General features: G+C 41.2%; 2 protein-coding genes across 2 annotated transcripts; one reads left to right on the top strand and one right to left on the bottom strand.

The window, feature by feature from the left end:
• The first annotated feature begins 324 nt into the window (after positions 1-324).
• Positions 325-10,341, top strand: wdr97 (WD repeat domain 97). The gene is made up of 21 exons (XM_049565660.1): positions 325-471; positions 2,018-2,280; positions 2,365-2,942; positions 3,017-3,138; positions 3,225-3,942; positions 4,957-5,105; positions 5,185-5,421; positions 5,506-5,596; positions 5,697-5,829; positions 5,930-6,006; positions 6,081-6,168; positions 6,265-6,408; positions 7,099-7,251; positions 7,436-7,546; positions 7,652-7,819; positions 7,919-8,113; positions 8,195-8,316; positions 8,559-8,727; positions 9,770-9,936; positions 10,016-10,080; positions 10,158-10,341. The coding sequence occupies exons 2-21, from the start codon at positions 2,128-2,130 to the stop codon at positions 10,337-10,339; spliced, it is 3,822 nt and encodes a 1,273-aa protein (XP_049421617.1). The 5' UTR covers positions 325-471; positions 2,018-2,127; the 3' UTR covers positions 10,340-10,341.
• Positions 10,342-10,439: 98 nt separating this feature from the next.
• si:ch73-174h16.4 (leucine-rich repeat-containing protein 14) lies at positions 10,440-14,201 on the bottom strand. Its single transcript, XM_049565661.1, has 3 exons — positions 13,595-14,201; positions 12,690-13,505; positions 10,440-12,377 (listed from the first exon to the last, which is right to left on the bottom strand). The coding sequence occupies exons 1-3, from the start codon at positions 13,870-13,872 to the stop codon at positions 11,810-11,812; spliced, it is 1,662 nt and encodes a 553-aa protein (XP_049421618.1). The 5' UTR covers positions 13,873-14,201; the 3' UTR covers positions 10,440-11,809.
• Between the last annotated feature and the right edge of the window lie 13,419 nt (positions 14,202-27,620).

Raw genomic sequence — 27,620 nt, 5'->3', positions numbered from 1 at the left:
TATGAATAATCTAATACGTTTTTTTGATAATTATTTGTAAAGGAGCACTGTATTTAATCAGAAAAACAAATCCCCACATTCTGAGACACACGTTTTTCACTGGATACAGATTCTTCACGTCAACGTGCTCTTCTGATAGTGAAATATCGAATCCTTGTTTATTTATTGGCCTAAAACCAGTCAAAGTCAAGTTCATTTTATTTAGAAAAGAGGAGAAACTGACCACTAACATTTTCTGACAAACCATTTTGTTGCTTGAAGTTACAGTTGTGCGACCTGCAGCCATGGATGTAGCCGAGCAACCCGTTGCCTAGCAACAGACAAGTAGCCATTGGAGGCTGGTGGCCGAGAGAGCAAACTTAAAGGACAACTATGTTCGCTTTGTTAACGTTATTAGCTAAATTAACTTTATATTAAGTAGAGTAAAGACTTGTCGCTGCATCTGGACAACAGAATTACCAGTTGGTGAAGGTAAACACAAAGTTTTTCTAAGTTTAGGCCTATAAACCTTTAGGCTGATACTTAACGCTATAAATCTTTAACTTCCTGCCTCACAACTATCAAAGTTAACCGTTAGCTCAAAAAGTAGTTACCTTAAAGATGAGTTATTCTTGTTGTTCGGTTTTCTTTCCACTTTTAAATAATTTACCTAATATTTCTCTGTCTGTATAACAAAATAGCATAATATTTGTTTTCCCAAAACTTTCATTATTGAATTTCCAAAGAGATAATAGACAGCAAGTGACATGTTCGTTTATTTAAACAGAACATAAACATATTAAAGAAAATAGGAAAAAGATGGCTCCCGTAGTTTCCTAGAACTTGCAGATGACCCCTAAAGTGTACAACTTTTCTTTTTCCAGTTTAACAATGAAAATATGTCCAGTCCATGAGTGATGGGATGACTACAACCAGGAAAAATGTTACAACAGCTATGGAGTCTTTAAATTTGTTATTTTAACCAGTGTAAGCAGGGGCTTTTCTAGGATTTGAGGACATTGGGGGATTAGCCTGGACCTTGGTAGGGGGGGTCCAAGAGGATCCTTCCCCAGGATTTTTTATTTTGTAATTTCTTATTTCATTTTTTAATAAAATAAAACAAGCTCTATGCTTTTTATGCACTCTGGCATCTTATTTACCCCTAAAACTTCTCTTTTTTAACTTTCTAGATTTAAATTAAATTATAAATGGTGATGAGAAAAGTAGTTGTAAATAGTATTGAGTACAGAATACTTTACAAATGCTGTCATTAAAAATGAATTGACTTGAGTTGGAAAAATATCTAAATGTATGTATTTATGTTGACAGTGTGGGAATGTAACTAAGTACATATATTCAAGCACAAGTATGAATGGAATGACATGTTATTAGATCTAGGGCTTTTTTTAATTATTATTAGGCCCATTCGTTTTTTTTTTGTTTGTTTGTTTGTTTTGGGGTTTTTTTAATAATTAGCCTACCAGTGGTTCCCAACTGGTCCAGCCACGGGGTCCAGATTCTTCCTTAGTCATTAGTACAAGGTCCACACAGTGTAATTCAGCATCATATTTGTCCGCGCTGTCACTCACTCTACAGCAGGAAATGACACTTTAAAATAAAGTGTCTGTGCCATAAATTCACCGTACTTCAAATAAAGTGTGTTTTTTACAAATGTGACACGTTCACAAGTCACTTGTGGTCCTTTCAGAATGGACCCACAGGCCGCAACCCACTTTTGGACAGCGACACACCAACTGGGAACCACTGGCCTATATACAGTATCTGGATTGGAGGCTATTAATAAAACATTCAGGGCTGAAGCCTCGGATGCTTAGGCCAAAAGATGCCACTGAGTGTAAAGGCGACTCCAAATAAAGCAGTAATTGCAGATGGTTTGCCAGGTGCTGATGTGATTTGTGTAATTGTACTGTAGCATTTTACATTTTGTTTGACTTCCATTTTTAAAGCTAACAAGAAAATAATATTTGAACAGCACTGAGCATTCATATAAAATGTGGCTGTGTTTGTGTTTTCCTAGAGTGCCCTGCCAAGTAAATATCCCATAGCCACCAGTTAAAACAGAATTTTATATGCAAAAGTGCAAAAGGTCAGTGGATTCAGCAGAGTCCTGCGTGTGCAGTGGCAGAGATGGTGGCCGTAGGAGAGGAGACGAGGACAACAACAGTGCTCTTCCCCAATCCTACCCTGAGGCTTTTGTCTCATAGGAATGGGACATCAAATGGGAGGACGCTTGGGAAGCAGAGTTTATTCAAGCAGGATGTGAAGCAAGATACGGGCAAGGTAGACCATGTCAGCGTGATGCATACTGGCTTTGTGCACTTACAGACATCATCTCATATGCTTTCTCATTGTCTGACTGTCCAGGTAAACCACTCTGAGAGCAAGCAGCACGTGTTCACTCATGGTCTCCATCGCCTACATCATTTCTCCTGTGACAGCCCTGTGCAGTTCATGATGTATTCTGAGGCTGCAGCAGCATTTCTTAGCCTTCATTCAGACAACACAGTTTGTCTTTACAAAGCTGATGGCCACAAGCAGACGACCTCAGCACACCTCCCTTTCATGGGCCTGACCGACACAAAGATCCCTGGCTATGTGGTGGGTTGGGGCCCAGGGCCTGTCTTCACACTGCTGGACCGTGACTTACGCCCCCTGGATGCTGCTCATGATGCCCTGGACATACGTGTGTGTCAGGCTGCAGAGCACTCCGCAGAGCTGGTGACTGCAGGTTTTGGCAATGTGTGTGTGTGGTCAGTGATGCTCATGAGGTGTATGGTGAAGATACAGGAGGAGCTGCAACACAGCACTTTCACTCAAATGGCACTGGCTCCCCCGCGATCTGACAAGCCCCACAGAGCCTTCGTTGTGTGCAGGCGGGTTGTGACGGTGGTCGACCTTGATGGTAGGAAAGTTTTGGAGCACAAGAGGGATCTCTGCTCACGGTGTGTATGGGTGCATGTGATGTGAATCAGACTGGGAGTGATTAGCATGAAGACTAACAAGTTGTGTTTTACAGAGATATCACTGCAATTGCGTACTGCTCTCAACTGGACTGTTTGATCACTGCATGTGAGGAGCTCTCCATTAGAATATGGGGTCCAGATTGGGAACTTCGTGCGACTTTTGTAGGACATAATGGTAAGTCAAAACGTCTATCCATGTTCTTTTTGTGCCTCTTTATGATGAGACAAAATGCTGAAATTACCTGTTTTATTTGTGTCCAGGTGTGGTGAACTCTTTGTTTTACTCGTCTGCATTAAACATGCTGTTATCAGCCTCTGTGGATTGTACGATCTGTTGCTGGAACGTGGAAAAGGGTGACATGGTCACATGTGTCCACACAGAGCAGGAAAACCCTCTCTTGTGCATTGGAGGCACTAAAACAGGAGATATTTTCTCCTCCTCTCACCAGGGAGTTGACATGTGGACCATCAGAACCTTGTACACCCTCCACTGTAAACTCAGAGAGGATGAAGGAGCCCCACTGAGACAAATCCTGGCTTCCACCTTTCCTGCTCCTTACCCTGCACGACTCCTCTGTGTGAGCGGGGACAGTGATATCACGCTTTTGGCTGCAGAGACAGGAGCAGTGTTGACTTCCTTCAAGGCAAAGCAGAGGATTTTGTGTGCCGAGTACTGCCTGCAAAAAGAGCTTCTGCTGGCTCTGACTGACACAGGTACGGTGCTCCAAGCCAACACACTCACTAATCCAATCTCTTTGATGCAAGAGTGGAAGGGGAGAGGCCAGGGGCCCTGGCAACATGGGGAACATGTGACTGAGAATGAGGCCCAGCATCTGCCGATCCCTGGCCCAGCTTGCTGTCTGATACTCTACAGTTATGTGGCTGAAACACAGGCATCTATAGAGGAGTGGAGGAGTTTGCAGGAGACAAGAGGATACAGTCAGAGGGACAAGACAGCCCTTGATGATGACAAGAATAAGTGAGTGTTTTTGTTTTCTTTTAAAGGGGAACTAAATGGGAACCTAAATTAAGAATTCCAATATGTTTTTTCCATGGCCTAGGACAGGTGAATCAATTTTTGTAAACATGAGATACTCTCTCTCAAAGCCAGAAACCAGAGAAGTGTCTCAAACTTGTGATGTCAACTGGTAGGAAGTCTGGAGCTGCTCCACAGACAATGCATGGGAGCCTGTATTATGGACCCACAGAATGTTTGTTTTATTTTTTATGGATCAAATCATTATGATGTGGCGCTAACAACAGCAACTTAATATTAATAATGATAATAATGCAATTCATGTACAGGCACCTTTCAAAGCACTCAAGGACACTTTACATTACACAGTTAAAAAAACAAGCAACAACATATCCATAGATCATAAAGTTATACAATTCAGTAAGATACAATAATATGTTAAAGCAATAACTTTAATTAAACAGTTCCCTTTTGGAAAAAGCTGTCTGATGGCAAGGTAGAGCACCAAAAATATACTAAATATAAAGTATGCTTAAACTGATATCAAATTTTTTAAGTGGGCCTTTTTTTAGATGGTTGAAAATGAAGCAATTGAGGCAGCGTTTGCTCAGTACCGTTTCATCTTATGTACGAGACCTGGGGGATTTCTCCCCGGAAGTTATTGTAAACAAACATTGTGATTTGCTCTGTATCCAAATATGCTTTGTTCTATTGTAGTGTTCTCAGATCTGAAACAGAAAATGTACCTTTATACTCAGAACATTCCCTTGGGTGCTCTCACTGTCATCTATATCACCTTTCCCAATCCTTTCTTAATAGAGCAGTTACAGACTTTATAGTTAATGACATCACAAATTTGAGTTTTAGCACTCTAGATTTTTGGATTTGGGAGAGAGTTGTTCATGTTTACCAAATTTTTAACTGTTTAAAAAGTTGGGAATAACGTGTGAATGGTCATAGTACCCCTTTAAATATTACTTATGTAAATATGCCATGTGGCAATCTCTACCTTGACAGGTTTTTGATCATTCTTGGCCAAAGTGGAGGCTGTGTGAGTGTTCTGGAAATTGACAATGGGAAGGTCTTGCACAGGGTGCCGGCACACAATGGCCAGAAAGTCACCACAATGCAGGTGTATCCTGAAAACAGTTACCTCCTCTCTGCAGGTATTTCCCAATGTAACTTTACTTCCTTTGTATGCTTGTCAGTGATGGCTGACGTAACAACTTTACCCCAATTCCAAAGGTGAGGACATGACAGTGGTAGTGTGGAGAGTAAACCCGCATTTCCAGGAGTGTCTCAGCCAACAGCTGAGCCTGCACTGTGGCCAGCCTCAAGTCTGCCTGGCAGCGCTGGGGCTCCGGCTGGCTCTGACCTTTCAAGAACCCAACAGTGACCCCTACAATCTGATACACTTTAACCTACTCAACCAGAGCCAGACTGATCACCTAACCAAGGGAGGACATGCAGACCACTTCACAGGTCACAAAAAACAGTAAAAAAAAAATTGAATTGATAAATGAATTGATTGTCTTTGTGTGAGTGACAGGTTGTTTGCTCTTGCAGGATTGTGTGTCTGTCCTGATCTGGAGGTCTTTGTCTCCAGCAGTCTAGATGGGACAGTGTGTATGTGGAGCAAGGATAATCACCTCATCAGGTTGGAGCTCATTACCTGCCACTGATCTTTTGGATTACAAATGTGAAGTGTACAGTAATTCAATAATGAATGTATATTTATGTACATGTGACCCTTGCAGGACGCTGCAGCTAAATGCGGTGCCTGAGTGTCTGGCTTACAGTAGGTGTGGAGGGGAATTGTTTCTTGGCATCAAAGGGGATCTGTACAGGATGAACTGTGCAGACTTCCTGCCACACAACTATCAACAAATGGTAACTAGCCAGCTTACAGTGTTGCTGATCAATGTGTGGGAGACATTTTTAACCAAAGCTGCAAACTATAAACCCATTTAATCTCCTTTTATCTTGACAGCGCCTTTACACTTATTGTTCCGAGCCCCTTCCTGACATCTTCACTGTTGAGAATAAAGAAAAGTACAGCAAAAGAAAGTAAGGTTTATTCATACTACATATCAAAAATAATCCAAAACCTAATAAACCATGAGCAATATTGGTGAAAACAGGAATGCAAGCACAAAAGAATACAAGGAAAAGGAGCTGTCAGCAGTCACCAGCAATTTATTACTGACCCAAGACATGTGGAGATACAAGGTGTGTGAACTGGAAGATTTAAAGACAATGCATCTTAATGGTGCAATGAAAACTGTACAAATACCTAGAATATCTTTTCTATCTGTCTTGCTCTAGGAGTATGAGAGTTCAGTGACTCCGAACATGGACCTAGGTGCACTCCGATGCAAAAAAGGGAAGCCTTTCTCTACAAAGGAAATCAGGAAAGATGCTTTTGATCGCTACATGAAGATAATATATGGGTTGCCCCACAATATTAAGGTTTCTTCATCTTCCTTCCCCTACTAACTTTACCTGCTTCCTGTCAAGAATACACAGACTTTTCACCTGTCCTTTAATACACTGAAAGTAGCTTGTGCGCATCAGCCTAAATGGACAGTTCACCCCCAAATCAAAAAGTCAATCAAACATACACATTTTCCTCTTACCTGCAGTGCTGTTTATCAGTCCAAATTGTTTTAGTGTGAGTTGCTTAGTTTTGGAGATATCGACCGTAGAGATGCCTGCCTTCTCTCTAATATAAAGGAACTAGGTGGCTCTCAGCTTGGGTGCTTAAAGTGTCCAACGCACTTTGAGCGCCACAAGCTGAGTGCCATCTAGGTCCATTATATTTGAGAGAAGGCAGACATCTCTACGGCTGATATCTCCAACACTCCGCAGTTGACACCAAAACAGTCTAGACTCATAGCACTTAAAGGTAAGATGAAAAATGTGTATTTTAAAGGTTAAATAGGACACTAATTTATGGACATGCATGTGAAACACAATATTAATCTACAAGTTTTTTTTGTCTCAAAATCACCATATTTCCTTAAGTAGCATCTGCATGGAGCAAATACATTATTGCCTCAGCTTTTGGAAATTTTTTGGAACATTTTTATTTGCATCTTTTGTACATTTTCATTCTTCAGAGATAAATATATAATTGAAAGGATAATAATGTGTTTTCAGATTGATTTGGAGGACACCTTTGACCCAGATAAACTTGAGATAAACTCAGTTTATCCTGAACCAAATGATGACAAGCCTCATAATCTTCCAACCTTAAAGGAGGATGTCTGTCCTGAGCCTATAAAGATTCCTGTCAATGTGGAGAGAAAGAAGGTAAGAACTGTAAGCATGATAAACAAAACTTTATTCTTAGTCTTTCTCGACTTTGGTTGCAGAAATTTAATGTGGAATTCAGTTTAATTAGAGCTTCTGAATTTTAGTTTATGATAACTGACAGAAAATACAGATGAACAATAAGCAGAACATGAGCAGACTTTTGATGTTTCTCTAACTGCAGGAGAAAAAAGCTCCAGCAACAATCTCTAAGCCAAAGACCCTAATGAAAATCAAGCCACAGCCTGTTGACAGACTGACACCCAAAAAACCCATCAGAGTGAAGTATGAAGAGGTAAGAGCATGTATTCCTTAATTTCACCAAGGAAAAATGAATGCATAAAGTAGCAGTTCTCATTTGTGTGTGTGTCTGTTTTTATATCTGCACCTACCCCTGCAGCCTCCAGAGATCATTTCTCCAACAGAGCAACCCAAACCCAAAACTCCTATTCCACGTCCTCCCCATCCAACAACCCTAACACCGCGGGAACCCACCCCTACAGTGCCAACATTCCTCAAACAGTTTGCGGATGCTGACTGGTTTAAAGATCTGTATCCCGATAAAAAGGTAACTTAGACTTAGCATTTATATCTGCCATTAACTATGCAATTCTATCATGCACAGTAGTAAACACTGAAATCTTCATGAGTCTATGTATGTGTGCAGTGTATCCCCAGCACCCTGTCACCTGGGGATTTCTCCCTGCAGCTGCTGGGCCGTCTAAACACCTGCAGCACTCCATTTAAGCTGAAGATCCTGGCTGCACTGCAGGCACTGCACAGCCAGGGACTCTTACACAATACAGACAGGCTTTACCAAGACCTCATTGACCTGGTGCCCAAATTTGCACGACCTCACATGGTACTGTATGTCTGTGTATCAAGATTGTCACTGTGCATTTTAAGTACATGTGTCTGATTGTTTTTCTTGTGTTTGTTTCAGTCATCTGAGGAATGGGCTGTGCTTGTTGAAATGTTGAATCTGTTGATGCGTCTCAAATCTGCCAGCTGTGACTTTGTGAAAAAGCTGCTCACTCTTCTGGCTCTTAAAAAACTGGGTCTGCGGTGGGTCCATCAGTGTTAGAATAACAATCAGTTAGAATTCAAACATCTCAACATTTATATTTAAAACAGATATAATTGATACATTTATGTATGTGTGAATGTTTGAAAATGACATTGTGAAAACAGCTTCCTCTGTGGCAAACAGTTTTTGCAGGTTTAATCTATGAAACTGTAATTTTATGTGTAATTTAAACTTTCTGAACTGACTTAGAGTTTATATTATCCTGTTATTCTGTCAATAGAGAAACAGTGCTGCGCATACTTACTGCATTAGGTGTAAATGAGGCTGAGCAGTGGTTGTGGCCAGAGTTGGAGAGCTGGGACTCGGAGCTGCAGGACCAGTCTAACATCTGGAAGAGCCTCCATGACAGAGCAGATTCTTGGCTGCAGATATGGATCAACAAATACAAAGTAAGTCAGACATTTCATTTAAATCTTAAATAAGTTTATTTCAACCTGGACCCCAATTTTCCATGTTTCTGTGTCTAAGTGATTAATGGGCACAACAATTTTTAAAAACTGGTCCAGTATTGAGCATGAAGGCCGCATCTTGCAATGTAACCATTGGGGTATGTTTACACTGTCAATTTTCATCCTTTTAAAGTGCTTCTTTTTGCCACTGACACACTCAGATTATTTTTGTATGTGTGTAACATTATGGAAAGGATCCCTACAGAGATAGATATTTTCTTTACAGAATAAGGTCCTTTTTGTTTAACTAGAAACAGCCCCAAAATCGCTACCACCAAACCCACCAGACTCCATTTAAACAAACAGTAATTTTATCTTTGTAAAAATGGTGGGTTTGGCAGTCGTGATTTCAGGGCTGTTTCTGGCTAAACAAAAAGGATCTTACTCTAAAACAAAAACGTCTATCTCTGTAGGGATTCTTTACATAATGATGTAAGACACCATAGTAATATGATCCTGTCAATGGCAAAAAAACAAGCACTTCAAGTGGACGTAAATTGACAGTGCGAACATGCCTTGAGTGGTTACATTGCAGCCTGTTTTGCTACTGCCGGCTGCAGCAATCTTAATCAGGACTGTAGAAATTTCAAAAGCTGTTGTTCCCATTAGTCACATTAGTCAAAAACATGGAAAAATAGAGTTCAGGTTGAAAAATACCAAACTTACCCTTAAATATTTCTATCTTTGATCGTGTTTTGAATCTGAAAAGAATCTGTCAGTCATCACCACCATCCATCAAAATATTTTTGAGTGTGACAAAAGCACAGAACAGGTGTTTGAAAACTGAGAGGCTCTCCCTCCGTTAATCAGCTCTTCACTGCTTCTGACGTCCCTTACAGTGACCTTAACTTCTCTCAAAAAGGAATGCACGAGAGCTTGTCACAGTGTTGTTGACTGGCATGGCTGCTGGTGTCATGGCAGGTTTTGACTTGCTACTGTAAGTGATTAACTGCTTTCTCCCTCTCTCTTTCCACGCCACCAGGAAAGTAACAGGTATCTGTGCCTCAGTACAGCAAAGAAGCCGTTAACCTTCAGCATGGTGGACGTGCTGAATTATTTCTGCTCTGTCCAAAAAGAGGAGCACAGAGAGGCCCGATGTGTTGAACTTGCTGGTTGCAGAGACACTGTCCTTTTGCCGCTGTGTGACTGGTATGTAAAGTCAAATGGTACATGTGGTAGTTTAAAGGTGGGCTAACACTGTATTTATATATTCTGTCTGTTTGTGCAGTAATTCTCAACCACTCCTTCATCAAGGAGAGACTTACAGCATGGCCAGAATATGGAGGCCACCAGGTGAGATTTCACTGTACTTAAGCACTTGATCATAGATATTAACTGGTTTATAACATCTGCTGCATCTTACCATACAGGATTAATTCTGCCTCCACTGAGAAATCGTCCCTTCCTCATGCACTGCCCCAAATTCATCTCTTTGCCGTTTGCTCGGGTCACTCTTCTCCCCTTTCACATCTACTCAGACGAGGACTGGGTGAAGGTCTCACCTCGCCGCTACTTCATTCCGCAGCAGTCGTACGTAGAGTACTACAGATGATGCCTCTTAGTCTATAACACTGCCATTAACACCTGAGTAGCCATATAACAAACATTGGTCTGAAATATGTTCTTTTTGACAATTAAATGACTCTTTAAACTTTGTGTTATGACTGATTTATTCAGTGACTTACAGTATGTAAACGCATTCATGTGGTACAAGGTTGATTTGGTACACGCGTTTCCTGATGACAGTGATACTTTTTGATAAACAAGCTGTGTGAATACAAGAAATGTCCTGGACAATTCAAAACAAACGCTCAAGAAATACAATATGACAAATATGTAAATTAGATCAGCACAAAGACAAAGTACATTACTGTATGGAAAACAATCAAATAAATGGTATGCATTTAAGTATTTTGTTGTTACATTCATTTCCTGTTACATTATAAAAAGAAACCACTGTCAAAGTCGTAGTTTTGGTTGTCGAAGCGTAGTATGTAATAGCTGTCCGAGCACTGATTCTGAGTGAATGGCTTGTATAAAGAAAATACTGGTGATAGTTGTAAAGGTACGAGGGCAGACAGCCTGTAATCTCCAACCAGAGGGATCTCTGTATCCCAGCTATCTTGTTAACCTGATTATAAAGCATTAAGTCATGTTTGGTACAAAACCAGCATAAGCAAGAATTTAATTTCAATCAGTCAACAAGTTAACGATTTAAAGTAGTATACTTCCGTTTTACTGAAGCATGGCTTAATAATAAGGAGTAAAGGTTTTTGTATGTGGTCACCTCTGTGTCCTTTTGTCTGGCCAACAAATAATAAATACTGCATTCCCAACATCCCCAGAGGAGCAAACCTTACCTCACAACAACAATAACCTATTGCTTTGGCGATACAACAGGCCTTCCCCATTTCTCAATTCATGCATCCTCTATTATTTCCTCGCCTCCTCTCCTTGCATCTTAGTCTTACATCTGAGATGCAAGCAGAGGAGGCAAGGAAGAGACAAAAGGAGAGAGGCGTCAAAGGAAAAAGGCATGTAACAAAATGAGGCAGTGCTTCAAAGCCGTTATTTTAAAGCCACACCAATTAAATATGACGTGGCACAGCTGCATCATCAGCTGTGCTTCATGTCCCTTATACATACTGCAGGCGCCGAAAAGTCGTGCCGTCCTTCGGCAAGCCTCCTCGCTCTTCTAGATGCATTTTAGGACCTGGCACGTACTTCAAAATGGAGTGCTGAGATAATTTTTCAGGTCACAAGTCGGAGGAGACAAGGAGGCACAAAATCGAGATGGGAAAGGCCCACTGACTTCCCCCTAACCCCACCATCACTGTTAACTCTGGCTTATAAGACCTTCACATGAGACAGATGGTGTTTAAAAAAATAAATAAATAAAAAAGATCATGTAATACTAGACCGTTATTAGGGTGACATTTTGATTGTCAGGTGTATGTACATTGTGCGGGTGTATGCTGGCAAGGAACTAAAAAGCACCTGTATCCTTCACTTCACTTCTGCCCTAGTCCACCAAGTCTTTATCATAATTGAGCAGGTCGCATGTCAGAAAGAGGTCAGAGCGCCCGCTGTCTATCAGCACCCTGTTGAGCTGGCTGCTGGTAATGTTGATGTCTGTGGCTTCATCCAGTGGCCAGTCTAAAAGCTGAGCACTTGAGGGCAGGTCAGGGAGGCCCGGCTGGTAGTCCTCAAGGGGGTTGGGGTACAGTAACTGACGGAGAGAGGGCATTCTCACAGCCATCCTAACCAGGTCCATGAGGCCAGCAATGGAGAGTGGGTTCAGGGCCAAGGCCAAGCTCTTGAGGGCCCTGCAGCCTCCCAGCGAGGGCAGCAAGAGTCTCAGCAGGCTATCAGTCAGGCCACAGCCACTTAAGGAGAGGTGCTGCAGGCTAGTAGAAGCCTGGGAGAGGAGGCGGCGAATGGAGGTCAGGGTGTTCTCATCCAGACGGTTCTCACTTAGATCTAGCTGCTGCAGTGTGGAAGCATGATGACTGCAGGACAGATAGGCGAGGTCGGCAGGGCTCAGGCTCAAATAGGGCAGCTCCAGTATCTCTAGAGGCTGAGGCAGAGAGCTGGAACACAAAACACAGACAGAACATGTAAATCATATTTATTATTCAATTCAAATATTCATTATAGAGGTCTAATAGTGTTGTTTTTAATCTCATCATTCTAAATATGACTGTTAGTTTGGACAGATTTGTCTTAACAAAAAGATTAAAATAGGTCTCCAGTTTTTGGAAAGTGCAATTTCAATTTGAGAAGTTAGAGATTAATTTCAACTTTAAAAAAAAAGAAACTGTTATACCGTGTTATTTACTGAGCTCAAGGTTTAGGTACAAAGTCACAGGACAACATGCGAGTAACTGGGGATCAGGCCATACCTAAGCAACACACGCAGTTGTCCAGGCAGGCGCAGCGCAGTGAGGCTGAGGCGCCTCAGTTCTCGCAGCTGTGTCAGCCCCTGACATAACTCCCTCAGGGTCTCTTCCTGGCCAGCGTGGTCTCTGCGAAAATCCAAGTTACAGTAGTGCAGGCGAAGAGAGTTCAGTGCAGGGAAGGTGGAGAGCAGAGGGAGCAGCTCAGCCAAACCGGCCACCCCAAGGCTGCTGTAGCGGACATCAATGCCCAGAAGACCCTGCGGAGGCAGGAGGCCTAGCAGAGTCTTGATACTAGAAACTGAAATCTCTTCCACACGTAGATATCTGCACTGAAGCTTGAGGGGCCCCTGTGTGTTCAGAGCCCCGCGAACACGCTCCCAGGATCGAGCGTTTACAAAAAGATCAGCTCTCACATGTACCACCACATCACTATTTACTTCTTTTTCATCTGTCTCCTTTCTACTGCCTCCCACACCTGTCACTGCAGTCCCTGTTTTCCTCTCTGCCTCCATCCTCCTCCTGACACCCTTAGCCAGCTCCTCTTCGCTCAGGGTCCCACATGACCCCATGCTCTCTCTGTCATTCCCCTCAACATTTGTTTCCTTTCCCTTCTTCCGCTGCCCCCTCTCTCTTTTCACATCCTTCTCTCTCTCCAGAGCTGAGAACCTCTTCCTCTCCCTCTGTGCCCTCTGTGCTCCAGCTCTGGCCTGAACCACCATGGTGCACAGAGCTACAGTCAGAGACCAGCCTCCCATGGGGTCTCCCGTCCCTCCTTCATCTCCTTGCAGCCCACAGAGGTCAAGAAGTTGCAGCGCACACCTAGAAAAGCGGAATGGGTTTTAAATGTAACCCAAAGGCTACAGATCATGATCCAAACACTGTAACTAGACTAACAAGCTACTTCCTACCTTTGGTCCGACAGCCCTCTGACTACTGCAAGTAGCAGAGCCTGGATGCAGAGTCGATTTGGCGAAGTTTGCCCCTGTTTCCTCCTTCCGCCGACACGCAGGGTGCGTTCAGGCCATCTCTGCACCAGCTCGTTCACAGCCAGCGGTCTACAGCTGGTGAAGGAGGCCTCCAGCAGCGGTCTGTACAGCTCCCTGGGAACCCACCTCAGCCAGCAGGGTGACGAGCTGTGGTCACTCACCACCTCCTTAGCACAAAGCCTCACCAAAGAAAGCACCATTTCAGCACAAAGCACGGTGACTTTTTAACATAAAAAATAGAAATCTACCGTAATGTTGCGCCCTATCCCTCAGGAAAGGAAGCAGACTTAACTTTACTGCGCTAGCTAGCTAAAACTAGCTAAGATTAGCTTCAGGACAGTAATGTGAAGCGGTCCTGTAAAGCCCCAAAAAAGATTTTATAACATCATCTGATATCTGCTCGTATTATTGACAGCAATAACCTAAAATGGAAACCTTTGGCTGGTGAAATATTACACGCTGGAACATGTTAGCTAACTCGGCAAACTCTCACTGAGGAAGCTGCTGCTGCAGGGAGCGCGAGTGGGGAGTGTTTACATTCTAGACTGACGCAGGATTGTGACGTAGCACGTACAGAGGAGACGTCACGACTGTAAAAATTAAAGCATGACTGAATGTTGTGTATTTATAAGTTAATTTTAATGCTCTTTTATTCTTGTTTTTGTACAGCTATTTTCCATAAAAGCTTTGTTTAGCAGTTTCACCATCACTTAAATTAATATTTTTCACATTTGGGTTTTATAATATTAAACAGCAGGTTTTATATCGCTCCAAACGAGACATCCTTTTAAGGAGATGATACTGGGAAATGTTTTTGACTGATGCAAACATGGGGTTTAACTTCGCTTTCAGACATGTTGACAAAGCTCTGCCATTGCTGCCAAGTTTAGCTCCTCAAAAGGTGTCCTTAACCTTCAGTAGCTGTCAGCATGGATATACTTTGACTTGAAAACAACAGGACTCTGCAGGGACTTCTGTATTTAGCTCTTTAGCTCTTGGTGAAGAAATATTCAGATTTTTTACTGAAGAAAAAGGAAACAGTATAACAGGTTAAAAATACTTCATTTCAAGTAAAAGTATTGCATTCAAACTTTTAAGGAAAAATACAGAAAAGTAGCAGCTTATCAATGGCAAAAATACACATAAGTTATATTATTATATTTCATAGTATTGGATTAATGTCACTGATTTCATATTTCATGTTGTAGCTGGTCATTGTAGTTTACAGATTAATCTATGACAAAATATACAACAAAATATATTTTATTTGATGATAAGATATATATACATATATACCTAAACGACTCTGAAAGGAATGAAAATGAACGAACAAAGGGTTTTTGTTGGTTGAACAAATGTTTTATTGCTATAATTGAAACTTGAAACCATTTTGTTAATGGATGTATAAAAAGTCTCCCCTATGGGAAACTAAATAACTAAAATAAAGGAGAGATTCTACATCCAGTTGCATTTTCGTAGATAACAGAATGTACACAGTATGATAACCATCAATTTACATATCACGATATACCTTGAAACCTGTATATCGTTGCAACCTTAATATATATTCTAACATATTGACTTCATACAAAAATACAGCTGATGTGATATGAGAGGATTTACAGTCAATTAAGGGAAAAACAAAAACAAAAAACATCCAACTTAAAAGTCAGTCACAAGCAACCATCTTGGCATACATACATATACACATATGCATACACATGTACAGTGCAGTATATACATACATTTAAAATACATTTTTTTTCTGCTAAGTAACCAAAGCTCTTACATAAGTGGTGTAAAAAGTAAATATTTCCTTCTGAAATGCACTTAAGTTGAATACAAAGTAGCACAAAATATAAATACTCAAGTATTGCTAGTATTTAAGTAAATATACTTAATTATTTTCGGGCGGCACGGTGGTGTGGTGGTTAGCACTGTCGCCTCACAGCAAGAGGGTTGCCGATTCGATCCCGGGCGTGGGAGCCCTTCTGTGCGGAGTTTGCATGTTCTCCCCGTGTCAGCGTGGGTTCTCTCCGGGCACTCCGGCTTCCTCCCACAGTCCAAAGACATGCAGATTGGGGACTAGGTTAATTGGTGACTCTAAATTGTCCATAGGTGTGAATGTGAGCGTGAATGGTTGTTTGTCTCTATGTGTCAGCCCTGCGATAGTCTGGCGACCTGTCCAGGGTGTACCCTGCCTCTCGCCCGATGTCAGCTGGGATAGGCTCCAGCCCCCCCGCAACCCTCAAGAGGATGAAGCGGTTAGAAGATGAAGATGAATTATTTTCCGCAACTGAATGTAAGTTTCTTTTATATTTGCAGTTTTGGCATTATTTCAAGGCTGTTTTTTAAATTCTTGTTTGAAACCCTAATTTAAAGCATGACCAAAACTGTATTTAAAGGTGTTTTAGACCGTTATTTTTCCAATATTTCCAAAATCTGCCACATTCCAAAGGCTAAGTATGTCTTTCCTACCCACACACATATACACACACAAATTATTTTTCACAGTTGATCTACCTGATTGTTTGATTTCAATCAAGCAGTTTGTTATATGTTGTATAATGTATATTTTTTTCTTTTCACTGCAGGGAAAAAAAAAGTTTTCTTTGGTTGTCCGTACCAATCTGTGGATTCCATTTATCTTTATGGAGTGCATTTTGCATTCCTGCAGAGGTGTCCAAAAATGTGCAAAAACTGAAAAATAGCTTGCCAGGTCAGTGATCAAAGAGGTCTGGATTAAACCACCATATGGTGCCGCTGCTGGGACCAATTATATATCACAGGACCTGTGCTTCATAAACCTCTGTTCAGTCAACAATTATTTTCTGCGATTGATTTATTGGAGTAAAAGATGAGATTGAATCAAACCAGTGAACTTCTCTTTTACGGAATAAGCAGAGCAAAAATTCATTTATACTAAATACAAATCTCACAACAGATATATGATTTGTAGAATTTAGTGGAGTTCTATTGTGTTGGATTTGTTAGCATTATACAACTGCATATTTCTTATTTGTCAAACAGTGTGTTTGTCCATACATTTATAGATATGTATGTAAATATAAGCAGCACAGGGATACATGTAGTTGGTCCATGGCTCCCAGAGGGCAGCTCAGTTCATACTCCCACTCTCCATGCAGCATATTCCACATAACTAAATCCACCGAGACAGGAAAACATACAGCACATCAAAGTTTCACTAGTCTTATAATGAGTTTACTTTTTCAGTGTGACTAACTGAGGAACATGCTGAGAAGCCAGACAGATGGACACATTACATTGAGAATATGGTCAGAATTTTTTTTTTCTATACAGGGTAACAGGTGGCTGGAGACTCTGCCAGCATGCATTTGGCACTGAGGAAGGGAGACACAACAGCAGTCCAAGAAATAAGGGAATTGGCATGTACCCAAACAGTAAGACACTTGCAAATCCATGAAACCAATTTGCATTAAGTATGCCTTGTATTGAAAATATATTCAAGATAGAAACACCTAAATTCCAAAGACATGACAGAGAGGTCCAACAGACTTAATCAACAAACTGTACCAACTGTTTTTAATGAATTATTGAGTTATTTGTTATGTTTGCAGGACTCCCTGGGCTGTGGTGATACTGAGTGGATTATCCTGGTGAAATAAAGTAAAAGTAAAGTAAGCAAGTAGCCATGAGGCACAATAAAGGTATGTTACTTCACAAAAACAGACTGTGATTTGTGCTCAGTTACTGTTTTGTGTCTTAAGGGCAGCCTACCTGGATTAATCACTAGATGGCGCTAAAGGGTCATGCAAACTGACTGCTCTGCCAACAACATAAAACAGACACAATTGCATTCTCATTTATCCTTACATTTAAATAATCTCAAGACTTTTGTGACTCATCAGTAAGCTTCCTGTCTGCTGTCCCTCACTGTTGGCTGTTATAGATATTAAAATGCTTTTAATAAATATATATTCCAAGCAGCTATTGGTTATGTTACATCCTTGATCATTACCTGACCTTAGGAGTGGGACTGTAGGGTGTAATTATGATGATGAATACTACACTAGTAAGTGGATTTACATCATGCGTGGTTGCTCACTCAGGCTTTAAATTTATGTTTTAGCTGCAATTGATGCTTTGTTTGTGAACGTAATCAGTTTTTTTCCATTTAGAGAGGCTGAAGGACTAATTTCACAGAGGGCACAGGTAAACACTGCTATTAATACAGCCACAAGTCACACACACAAATAAAATTAATTTATTGCTGCAGTCCCCTCAGATGACCTGCAGGGATCTTTGTCCATCTCATCATTTCTGCCTTTGGTAAAGCCGTTTAAATACCCTTTTCATCATATGTAACACCTCATGTAATGTAAGCTGGGGGCATATAGGTCTACTTCTGTTTTGATGATGTCATTGTCTCTGATGTGTGTATTAACTTACCTGTACCTCACCTTTAAATTGCTGTAGTTGCTGTAATTGTTTTTTTTTTCCAAAAAGATTTCAAGAAGAGGGAAAAATTACAAACTGTCCAGGCTGACATTGATGCATGTCTATCTTGAAATTTTATACACAATCTTATGAGTGTGTACCACAGTCATGATCTGATCTTCACAAAAGTTATCTTTCAAGTATAATATTCTTTAGAGGCGAAATTAGACCTGGTAAATATCTTTATTGAGGCATTGTATCGTCTTCCATTGTCCTCATTATCCATGTAGATGCACAGCTATCATTATGCTAAACACACCATGCTTATGTGTGCTAAAAACTTCCAATAAACGCTGAAGACAGTGGAACTAATTAGTAAATGCTGGCTTAATGTGACAAACAAAGATGGCAAACATGCTCCCAACCCTGGTTCATTTCTATCTTCCTCTCCCAGGTCCTATGTTCCCCAGCTGTATATAGCAAATGATGGGAACCTGAAAAAGATGTTCCCCTGCCCTGCTGAGCAGACTATAATCATGACTCTGAGCAATGTTGCACTGGATTCGGCCTTAATGGTAGGGCTCTACCCCGTGAGCCACCAGGGTGCCTCAGTAGTTAATCTGTTTGTATGGAGGACAACTTCCAAACATAGTTCAGCCCTAAATTTTCGATAGTAAGACTAGTCAGCTACCTAATTAACCAATAACAAGAGAGAAAGAAAAACAAAAGATGAAAAAAGGGGAAAATAATTCTTAAAAAAAATTCTTAAACTTTTTAGAGTAACAAAATCAGTAGTAGTTGACTATTGCCAGTTCCAAACAGATTCAGATTAGGAAAGAAATTTTGGATCAGGTTAGTTCATTTATGAAATATTTTCGCTTGGAACGGGTCAAATTTGACCTCAAGAGAGCAGGACGGTTAATGTGTGTAAACAGAATATTGAAATTGGGAATATAAAACCGTGGGTACATAGGACCCTGGGAACTTAGAACACTGGGAACATTGGGCCTTGGGAATGAAGGACACTGGGAGCATAGGACCTTTCAAACATAGGATTCTGGATACATGGGACCCTACGATCACAGGACCTTGGAAACTTAAAACCCTGTGAAAATATGGCCTTGGGAACAAAGGACCCTGGGAACATAGGACCTTGCTAAATTAGGATTCTGGAAACATAGAACTTTGGTAACTTAAAACCTTTGGAACATAGAACCCTGGGAACCAAGGGCTCTGGGAACATAGGACCATAGGAAATTTGGACCCTTGGAACATAGAACCCTGGGAAAATAGGGTCTTGCTCATTTAGGATCCTGGGAACATAGACCCTTAGGGAATTTAGGACCCTAGGAACATAAGACCTTGGGATTGTGGGGTCCTGGGAAGGTTGAACCTTGCTAATTTAGGAACTGGGATAATAGAACCTTGGGCACGTAGGACCCTGGGAACATTAGGACCTTGGGAACTTTGGCTCCTGGGAACATAGACATGCTCCCAATAAGCATTATAGCATCGCTGTAGACTTTAAACGTCCACAGGCCTTTTTTCCACATCAGACTTTCTGACTTGTCGTTGTAGGAAAAGTAGCAGTTAGGCTACTATTATCATAATAACATTAATTGCTTTGTTCTATTTATATGTCCCAGAAAGCCATGACAGTGTGACAGTGAGTCACAGCACCAGAACCCTGAAAATAAAGCAGCTCAGCTTTAATTCATCACCTAAACCTGTGTTTTTCCTTCTGAGAAATGTCACAGTGTCCTCTGTGAAAAATGATTACTCTTTCCCATGTTCAGTCTCAATGACAATATGTTGTTGCACAGATTTTTTGTTTATTCTTGTTATTTTAATGTGAGTAGACTGTTAAAGGGGCAGCTCACTAAACAAGATGACTTTGGGGTTGCTTTCCCCTTTCATATATGGCCGATCAGTCAGAATTAAGCGTACCTTATTTTGAATTGAGACCAAACCCATTTGTTGCACTCAAATTGGTGAAATAAACACCATATGCTCAAGAGACTGGCAGAACTGAAGCCTCAGGCACTTGTAGGCGACAGAAAAACAGAGAGAGAAAACACCTTCTTTGTACCTGTCATGTTTTTTTTTACATTGTTTTAAATTAGAAAAAATGACCTTTTTTTCATGTAGTCCAGCAACAGCTCCAAGAAATATGTAGCCTATATGAAATTAGGGCTACTTAAAAACTTTGAAACACAACATCCACACACTGACCACGTAAGATAGTGTATCTAATACATGATTTACACATGCACTATCCTACTTTTGCAACATTTGCTGACTTAAACCTGTAATTTGATCAATAAATATGCAGCTCTATGCTACTAAAGAGATACGATAGGCCAGCAACCTCCTGCTCCGTGTGGCCTCTTCTCACAGATCAAGTCATTCTCAGTCTTTTGTGTTGCAGACTGAAAATATTTTGATCCTTGCAGCTTTTGTTATTGATCTTGTGTAATTTAATTTCACATGGAATTCATCAAGCAGTCTTTTAAATTGTCAGACAGCAATATCCACACTCAGGGAGGGGATCCAATATCTTCCAGATTCCCTTTTTCCAACCAGTCAGAATCAGAATTATTCATTCCTATTAATACTTATGTTCACTTGACCGATATTCTCTGCTCAGAGATAATTGCAGTGCCCAGGCTGCAGATTAATTCACAGAAAAATTCAATTTCCTCGATGTGGTTTGCAGTCAACGCTACCATGACATTTCCCCTGTCATATAAGTGTCAGTTTAAGCCTGTCTTCTCATAGATTCTGCGGTATAATTTGCATTTTACAAGGATGCTTCACCGCTGAACCATGACCTCCCCAGCCCCTTCACTTCCATCATATATACACCTAGTATAGCATGCCTGTATCAGATAGGACCATACAGTGTGTCATCTTTACCATAAGCCTCTAAGCATGTTGACACAAAGCATTCAAAATGAACAATACTGAATGTCTTATATGCAAATATGAAGAGATTATGACAGAATTTTTCAGCAGGAGACCAACTGCAGTGCACAAGCTCCTTTGTGATGTTAAAGCCAAATTTCTCAGCTATTTGCCTTTTGTTTTCAGGTTTTATCTGTGTGTAATATTTCACTTGCAGTCTAGGAAAACTGCCAGACATTTCCAGTTTGTCCCCAGATATACAGTGTTAATAGCTCTGGGGCACAAGCGATTAACCTTTCTCCTCCTAGAAAGATTTTAAGCCTCTCACTCACTGATTAAATAGTTGTTAAGTTTTTACGTAAAGTCTGAACACATTTGGGAAAAAAAAAGCTGCAAGTAAAGACTGAAAATGGATGACAGATTATATGTTACATTTCAAGCTATCTTGGCGGTAATTGTAAATGTCAAATCACATACAAGACAGAAAATAGCGCTAAATGTCACTTTCTTCTTCTGCTTTTTTCTTTGTTGAAAGCAAGGAAAAGGATGCAAGCAAATAGCTCTCCACTTTCTACCCCTTTTATTCAACTAAAACACATGCAGTAAAGCATACTCAAAACCTCACTTCACATCTCATGCAGTCACTTAAATTGTTACCAAAAATGGACAAAAGTTGCTGCATTGGTGTGACTCTCCTGTTAAATACATAAATCTTTTTCTCTGAGGTTGCAAAATTAAAACGTATTACTCCCTCTAGTGGCTGCCTGTATAAGAGTTAGGTATTTACACAAGTCTTGAGGTCTTATCGCCCCTAAAGCTGAAAACACACTAGCACCACTGCGGCACGGCACATAATATGACACGCGTAAAGTGCCACCCCTAGCACAAACCGGAACAGCTCATCGAGCTGCGTTAGCTTAAAATCATGTGTGGAGAGCCCCTAATCAAACTTGATATCTCACTTGAAGAGCCGATCTCCAGAGCTACTCCCCAGGCAATATCTTTGTGGCCATTTTCTTTACAATGACAGGATTGTGGGTCGTTTGACACGAGATATTTCTCACCCTCGACAATGAGTCTCCTCATTTATTCTTCATCACACACAAGACAGCAACAGCTACTGAGTTATCTTTACGCATCCATGGTGAGGAGAGGAGTCGAGCTGCCACAGGAGCAGAGAAATAGAGCTGCTACAGGAGCCCGTATGTACAAGCAGAGAGTGAGTGGGGGAAAATGCATTTAATTCCAGGGGTGCTAAGGCTGAAAACAGGACAGTGGTGTGAAGTGCCATGGGGCAGCGTGTCCAGGAGCACCAACGCACATCTAGCCACCGCCAGTGTGGAGTTGTACATTGAAAATAATATGGCCATATTTTTGGACGCACACTGTTCACCACCTGTGATGCTTTGGCCTTAAGACATCTACAGATTGGCTTTCTGCTTCAAGGCTGCATTGATTTTTTTTTTTTAGTAAGGACTAACAAAATAGGCTAAAAAGAACTTCAATTCCCTGTATCACTGCACAGAGGGAAGTGTACATCTACTTATCTTCCTCAGCTGAGCTGTAATGTTAGCTAGCTCAGTGGTGCTAGCTGATTTAGCAGTAGATGCACACTTCCTTCTGCATGGTGATACTGTTTTCAAATGTAGTTCAGTAGAAAGAAAATAGTTCCTCCATGAAACTGCTCACAACAAGGTCTGTGGGTTGTCTTCAGTAATCAGGTCATGATTTCTGGAAAGAGACATTGCTGTTGAGTTTTTCCAAATGTATTTTTTGGCACTTTGAGCACCACAAGCTGAGTGCCATCTAGTTCCATTATATTAAAGAGAAGGCAGACATCTCTACTACTTCTATCTCCAGCACTGCAACTCACACCAAAACAATCTAGACTGACAGATAGCACTGCAGATAAGAGAAAAAATATACATTTTTAATTTGGGGGTAAACTGTCCCTTTAAAAATGACAACAGGTTTATCAGCCGTCTTCTGCTGAGTCTCTCCAAATCATGTCTCCCCTTGCAAATGGCAGGAAATTCGACACAAATTAGCGATTGCCTGGCAACACTTGTAACTGGATGAAGTTTAAATACCAACATGTCCTGTGATGTGGTCTGGCAGAGGACAGAGGACCTTGGATAATGCAGTAAACTGGGCAAAACCATTTGGCAGATAGTGATTCATACGTGTCCTCAAGAGTATCACTGAATGGGAGTAAAAAGGGAAATTGTTATCATAGGAGAGGAACAGTGGTTTTCTGTTCTCATACAACCAAGTGAGCATCTTAACAGGCTCAGAAAGGTTGGTTTTTTTTCCTGTTTTACAATTGGCTCTGAAAACTTGAACAATTGATAGATGATTGTATAAAAGACTAGAGTGTATCCATTGTAACCATGTCTTAAAAGAACAAAATCTCATCATGTGAAATTAGTAATTACTCAACTTCATGTCAGAGCTGTCCATGTGTTTCATCTTGGTAAGCAGTGCCCTTGAAATGAGCCAGCAAGAAAAGTGATATTGACTTTGACAAGTTAAAAGCAACGCCTCCTGGCCGGGCACATCAAGGGTATTCAGGAGAGGAAGCACTGCCTCTCTACAGTCTGTCGGAGACTCCTTGAACTTGTCCTCATGAACTTCACACATAAAAAAGGACCTTTTGAACTCTCTGGCTGAATAGAGTGCTTCGCCCAAATCATCCAAACCAGTGGAGCAAAGACACATCTAATGGTGCTAAGACATTCTGACATTTTGTCTCTGCTGTGTTCTGGGTCAGGGGCATTGCTGTGTATTGCCACATTTTCTGTGTGCTAACAGTGGTACAAACAGAAATTGTTTAATACCAAGCTGTAGCAATAAATGCAACCATTGCAAAGCACTTAATCATGTCACAGTAGTATACCAAGAAAACTGGTGTGTATAGCTAGGTGATTCCATATAAAGAGGTAACAAATAAGTGAGTAACAGAAGTTAAAGCGCACTGATAAAAAGATTATGTCAAGTTTTGGTTTCTGGCTGGACCTTAAAGCAGATACAGCACACAGGTGTATGGAAACAAAAGAGTTTATGGCAAAGGAAAAACAAAATTGCAGGCAGTGGAGGCAGGGAGCTGGCTGGCTAGGAGGTTGTCCACTGGTGAAGAGAGACGGATCTCCGGAGGTGACACGAGGACATAGCACATGGAAAACCACTAAGATACTGTAGACATTGAGACTGGCAACTGCGAGGAACATGGTAGCCTTTGAGAAACAGGGCAAAAATACGAGTGAGCACAAAAAACGCACGAAGCACGAAAAATAAAAGCCACAAGGTAGAACTCACCAGAGAAGCAACACTGAAAGAGAACTTTGCATACAAACACAGATGGAATTATCTGGCTGAATTGTGGCGTGAAGACCGGATATATATAGGCAGGTTGATGAGCTGAGTGGAAACAGGTGTGCCTTGTCAGCTGCAGTGGGAAGAGCCAGCCACGCCCCCTGCCACAAACAAGCCTGGCAGGAAACAGAAACAAAAAGGGAAAGGAGAACACACAAAAATCCACCCAAACCCCAACCAAAACCAAAACAGAATCATCACAGATTACTGAATATCCATCCATCCATCCATCCATCCATCCATCCATTTTCGTAACCGCTTATCTTCTTGAGGGTCGCGGGGGGGCTGGAGCCTATCCCAGCTGACACTGGACGAGAGGCAGGGTACACCCTGGACAGGTCACCAGACTATCACAGGGCTGACACATAGAGACAGACAACCATTCACACTCACATTCACACCTACGGCCAATTTAGAGTCACCAATTAACCTGCATGTCTTTGGACTGTGGTAGGAAGCCGGAGTACCCAGAGAAAACCCACGCTGACACGGGGAGAACATACAAACTCCCTCCTAGGATTGACCCAGGAACCCTCTTGCTGTGAGGCGACAGTGCTAACCACTGCACCACCGTGCACCCGATTACTGAATATGTGTCCATGTCGCTTAGAGGTTTGATGCTGTTCCTGGGCCACAGCCTCCCCAAAACAAGTCTGGACCTTTGTTGCATGTCGTCCATCCATGTCTCTTCCTTGTCTTGACATTTCTCTACTGCTAAATTTTGAATAAACCACAAAAAGCCAGAAGCCTTGAATGCAAAATTTTGAGAATATGTTATGCTTAAGCTTGTTTGAGACCTTGAGGAGGGCTGTTTCAGATTCAAGGTGCAGCAACAATAGCAATAATACAGCCACATTTAGCTTTCAGTTGGAGCACACAAGAGTCCCTGCTCAGAGGACCTGAGGCTTCTTCCACTGGTGAGAGGGAATATCTCTTCTGACCTGTCATGCAACTGCTTTGTAAGTCAAAGGTGAATTGTTTAAACTGAAAACAGAGGCAGTGAGGAGTAAAATGTGATCTATGTCTTGTTTTTGTTTTAAGTCTTAAACCAGTCGGACCTGAGCAAGGTCAGATTGATTGAGGTGGAGGTATCATGTGATGAAGACATGGGTGACTTTTTCAACATGTTTTAGTTGAAGAGTTCATGTATTTGTTCATGGTTGCATGCCTCTATGTATGAAGCTTTAACTTACACAAAAAGCATAAAAATATACAAAGTGTACAAAATATTTGTAAGACGTTGAAAGAAACCGTGCAATAAATTATTCTGAAAAAATTTAAGAAGAGGCTTCATGTTTTCAGCAAGTCTTAATTGGAAGAATCTCTGAAACAGCATACTGTTTAATATTCTGTTCAAGGTGGAGAATTCATTTTGGATAATTGTTAAAAACAGTATCTAGGCCAAGAAAAAACATCTGTTGTGTCATCGTTAAGTTGCAGAAAAGCTTGAGACATCTTTTCTTTAATGGCACTGAGGCTGCTTTCAATTACTATAGCTGCATAAAATGACTGCAATTAAAAGATAGAGATATGAGTCTACAGTGTGTGCATCATCATCAGCAGTCTCAAAGGTCTCGGTATACATTATGTTGTCAAGGAGGAGTGTGTACTCAGAAAACAGGAATGGACCAAGAGCTGATCCCTGGGGCACACTAAAGCACCTTTTGAATTGCACAAAAAACACATTAACACCTGCCGACATCTGGTTTTGTTAATCAGTGGGAAAAGTTTCAATTGTCATTCACTCCTGGGTCAAATGACTCAGCAGTAGTCACAGCTATTTATCTGCTCAGCTCCGATCAGCTTTGATCAGTAGTGGTGAAACTACAACACCCAGGTGGACATGCTAATTTGAGCCCCTTTGGTGGTAAGATGCAATGACCGGCCCCTTGTGATATATCTTCCTGTAGGCAACATGGGCAGCCACCTCGCACCTCACCTGTGTGGCTTGGGAGCACCAAAATTGGACATTCTGAAATTGGACACTGAATAAAATCATACAAAATCATATCGTTCTTTCATTGTTTGCTATTTATTATTATTGTTTGTTAGCTCAGTTGTTCTGTGTTGATTTCTTTTTCGTCCTCTTTTTGTGATGCTGTTGGTTGGGTTATTCAGAGCACCGCACTCTTGGAGCAGCAGAGCGCCAAGCGGGGTGAATATGTGATTAACTTAACCGTCTGTTAATTCATGTAGAAATATAACGCTCAGTTTCTTCTACCAACAGGGCTCTCATTTTAGCGTAGAGCATCAGACTGAATTTAAAAATGCACCATGTCAGGTCACTCACTCTCCAGGACCGCGAGTGTTACTTGAATAAGTAAACACTGACCATCGGGACCAGACTGGCCGACCTGTATGCTCTCACTCAGTGGATGGATGATTTGACAGGATTGCTGAAGGTGGGATGGCCAGGTTGTGGTTGATTACTAGGCCAATCTTACAAAGGAGGACGACACGAAGGACGCCCATGGTTTCCTCCAGATTGTTTTGCTTTTGAAGCTAACGTTAGCTAATGTGCTAAAAAGTCAGCATTACTGAGAAATCCAATATTCCTCTTAATACCTCCCCAGTTTCTGATGAGGTGGACATGATAACCCTTAGTACACATAACGTTATTCATCCCTACAACAGTATATACTTTTTCCCTAACCGGATATGAAGTGTGCGCTGCACATGTGAGCATTTTTTATGTTCAGATCCATCCAGTCCTTTCATCTTATCGCATATAACAATAGATGTCTTTGTTTTTGTTGACGGGCTGTGGCGGCTGGTATGTGATCAAATTTAAGTTTTGAGCCATGACTCCTTCTATTCTGGCTCCTAGTAACACGACAAGATAACATTTTAAGACTCCTACATAGCCTACAGCCCTGTGGTGGTGAGTCGTGTTTTGCCTCCAGCTAACAAACTGACGTCATTGTGACGGCAACCCTAAAAGGGTCTACAGGAAAGGAGCCTGTCACCTGTTTTTAGCAGTCTTCTCCATGTTTAATTTTGATGGCTAATGGGTATAAGTGGGGTGAACCCTCACCTGCTGGCAGTAGAAAATAGTGTAGTTTTAGTGGTACTGAGTAATTTAAAAATTAATCTAATTTTGGATGAATGCATGACATTAAAATCTGATTGGTGCTCTTGTTTATCAGTATTCCATTCTGCCTACACAGTTTTAACGTGGTGTTTTCATTGTGCTTGGTTAAGAGGCCACAAATTGGCGATAGGTACAAAATCTCAAGGTCAAGGCATGTGCCAT

This window comes from Epinephelus fuscoguttatus, linkage group LG21 (genome assembly GCF_011397635.1).
Source record: "Epinephelus fuscoguttatus linkage group LG21, E.fuscoguttatus.final_Chr_v1".
In the NCBI taxonomy this organism is placed as follows: domain Eukaryota; kingdom Metazoa; phylum Chordata; class Actinopteri; order Perciformes; family Serranidae; genus Epinephelus; species Epinephelus fuscoguttatus.
The sequence above is the reverse complement of the archived record's forward strand: the minus strand, read 5'-3'. Positions and strand labels throughout refer to the sequence as shown.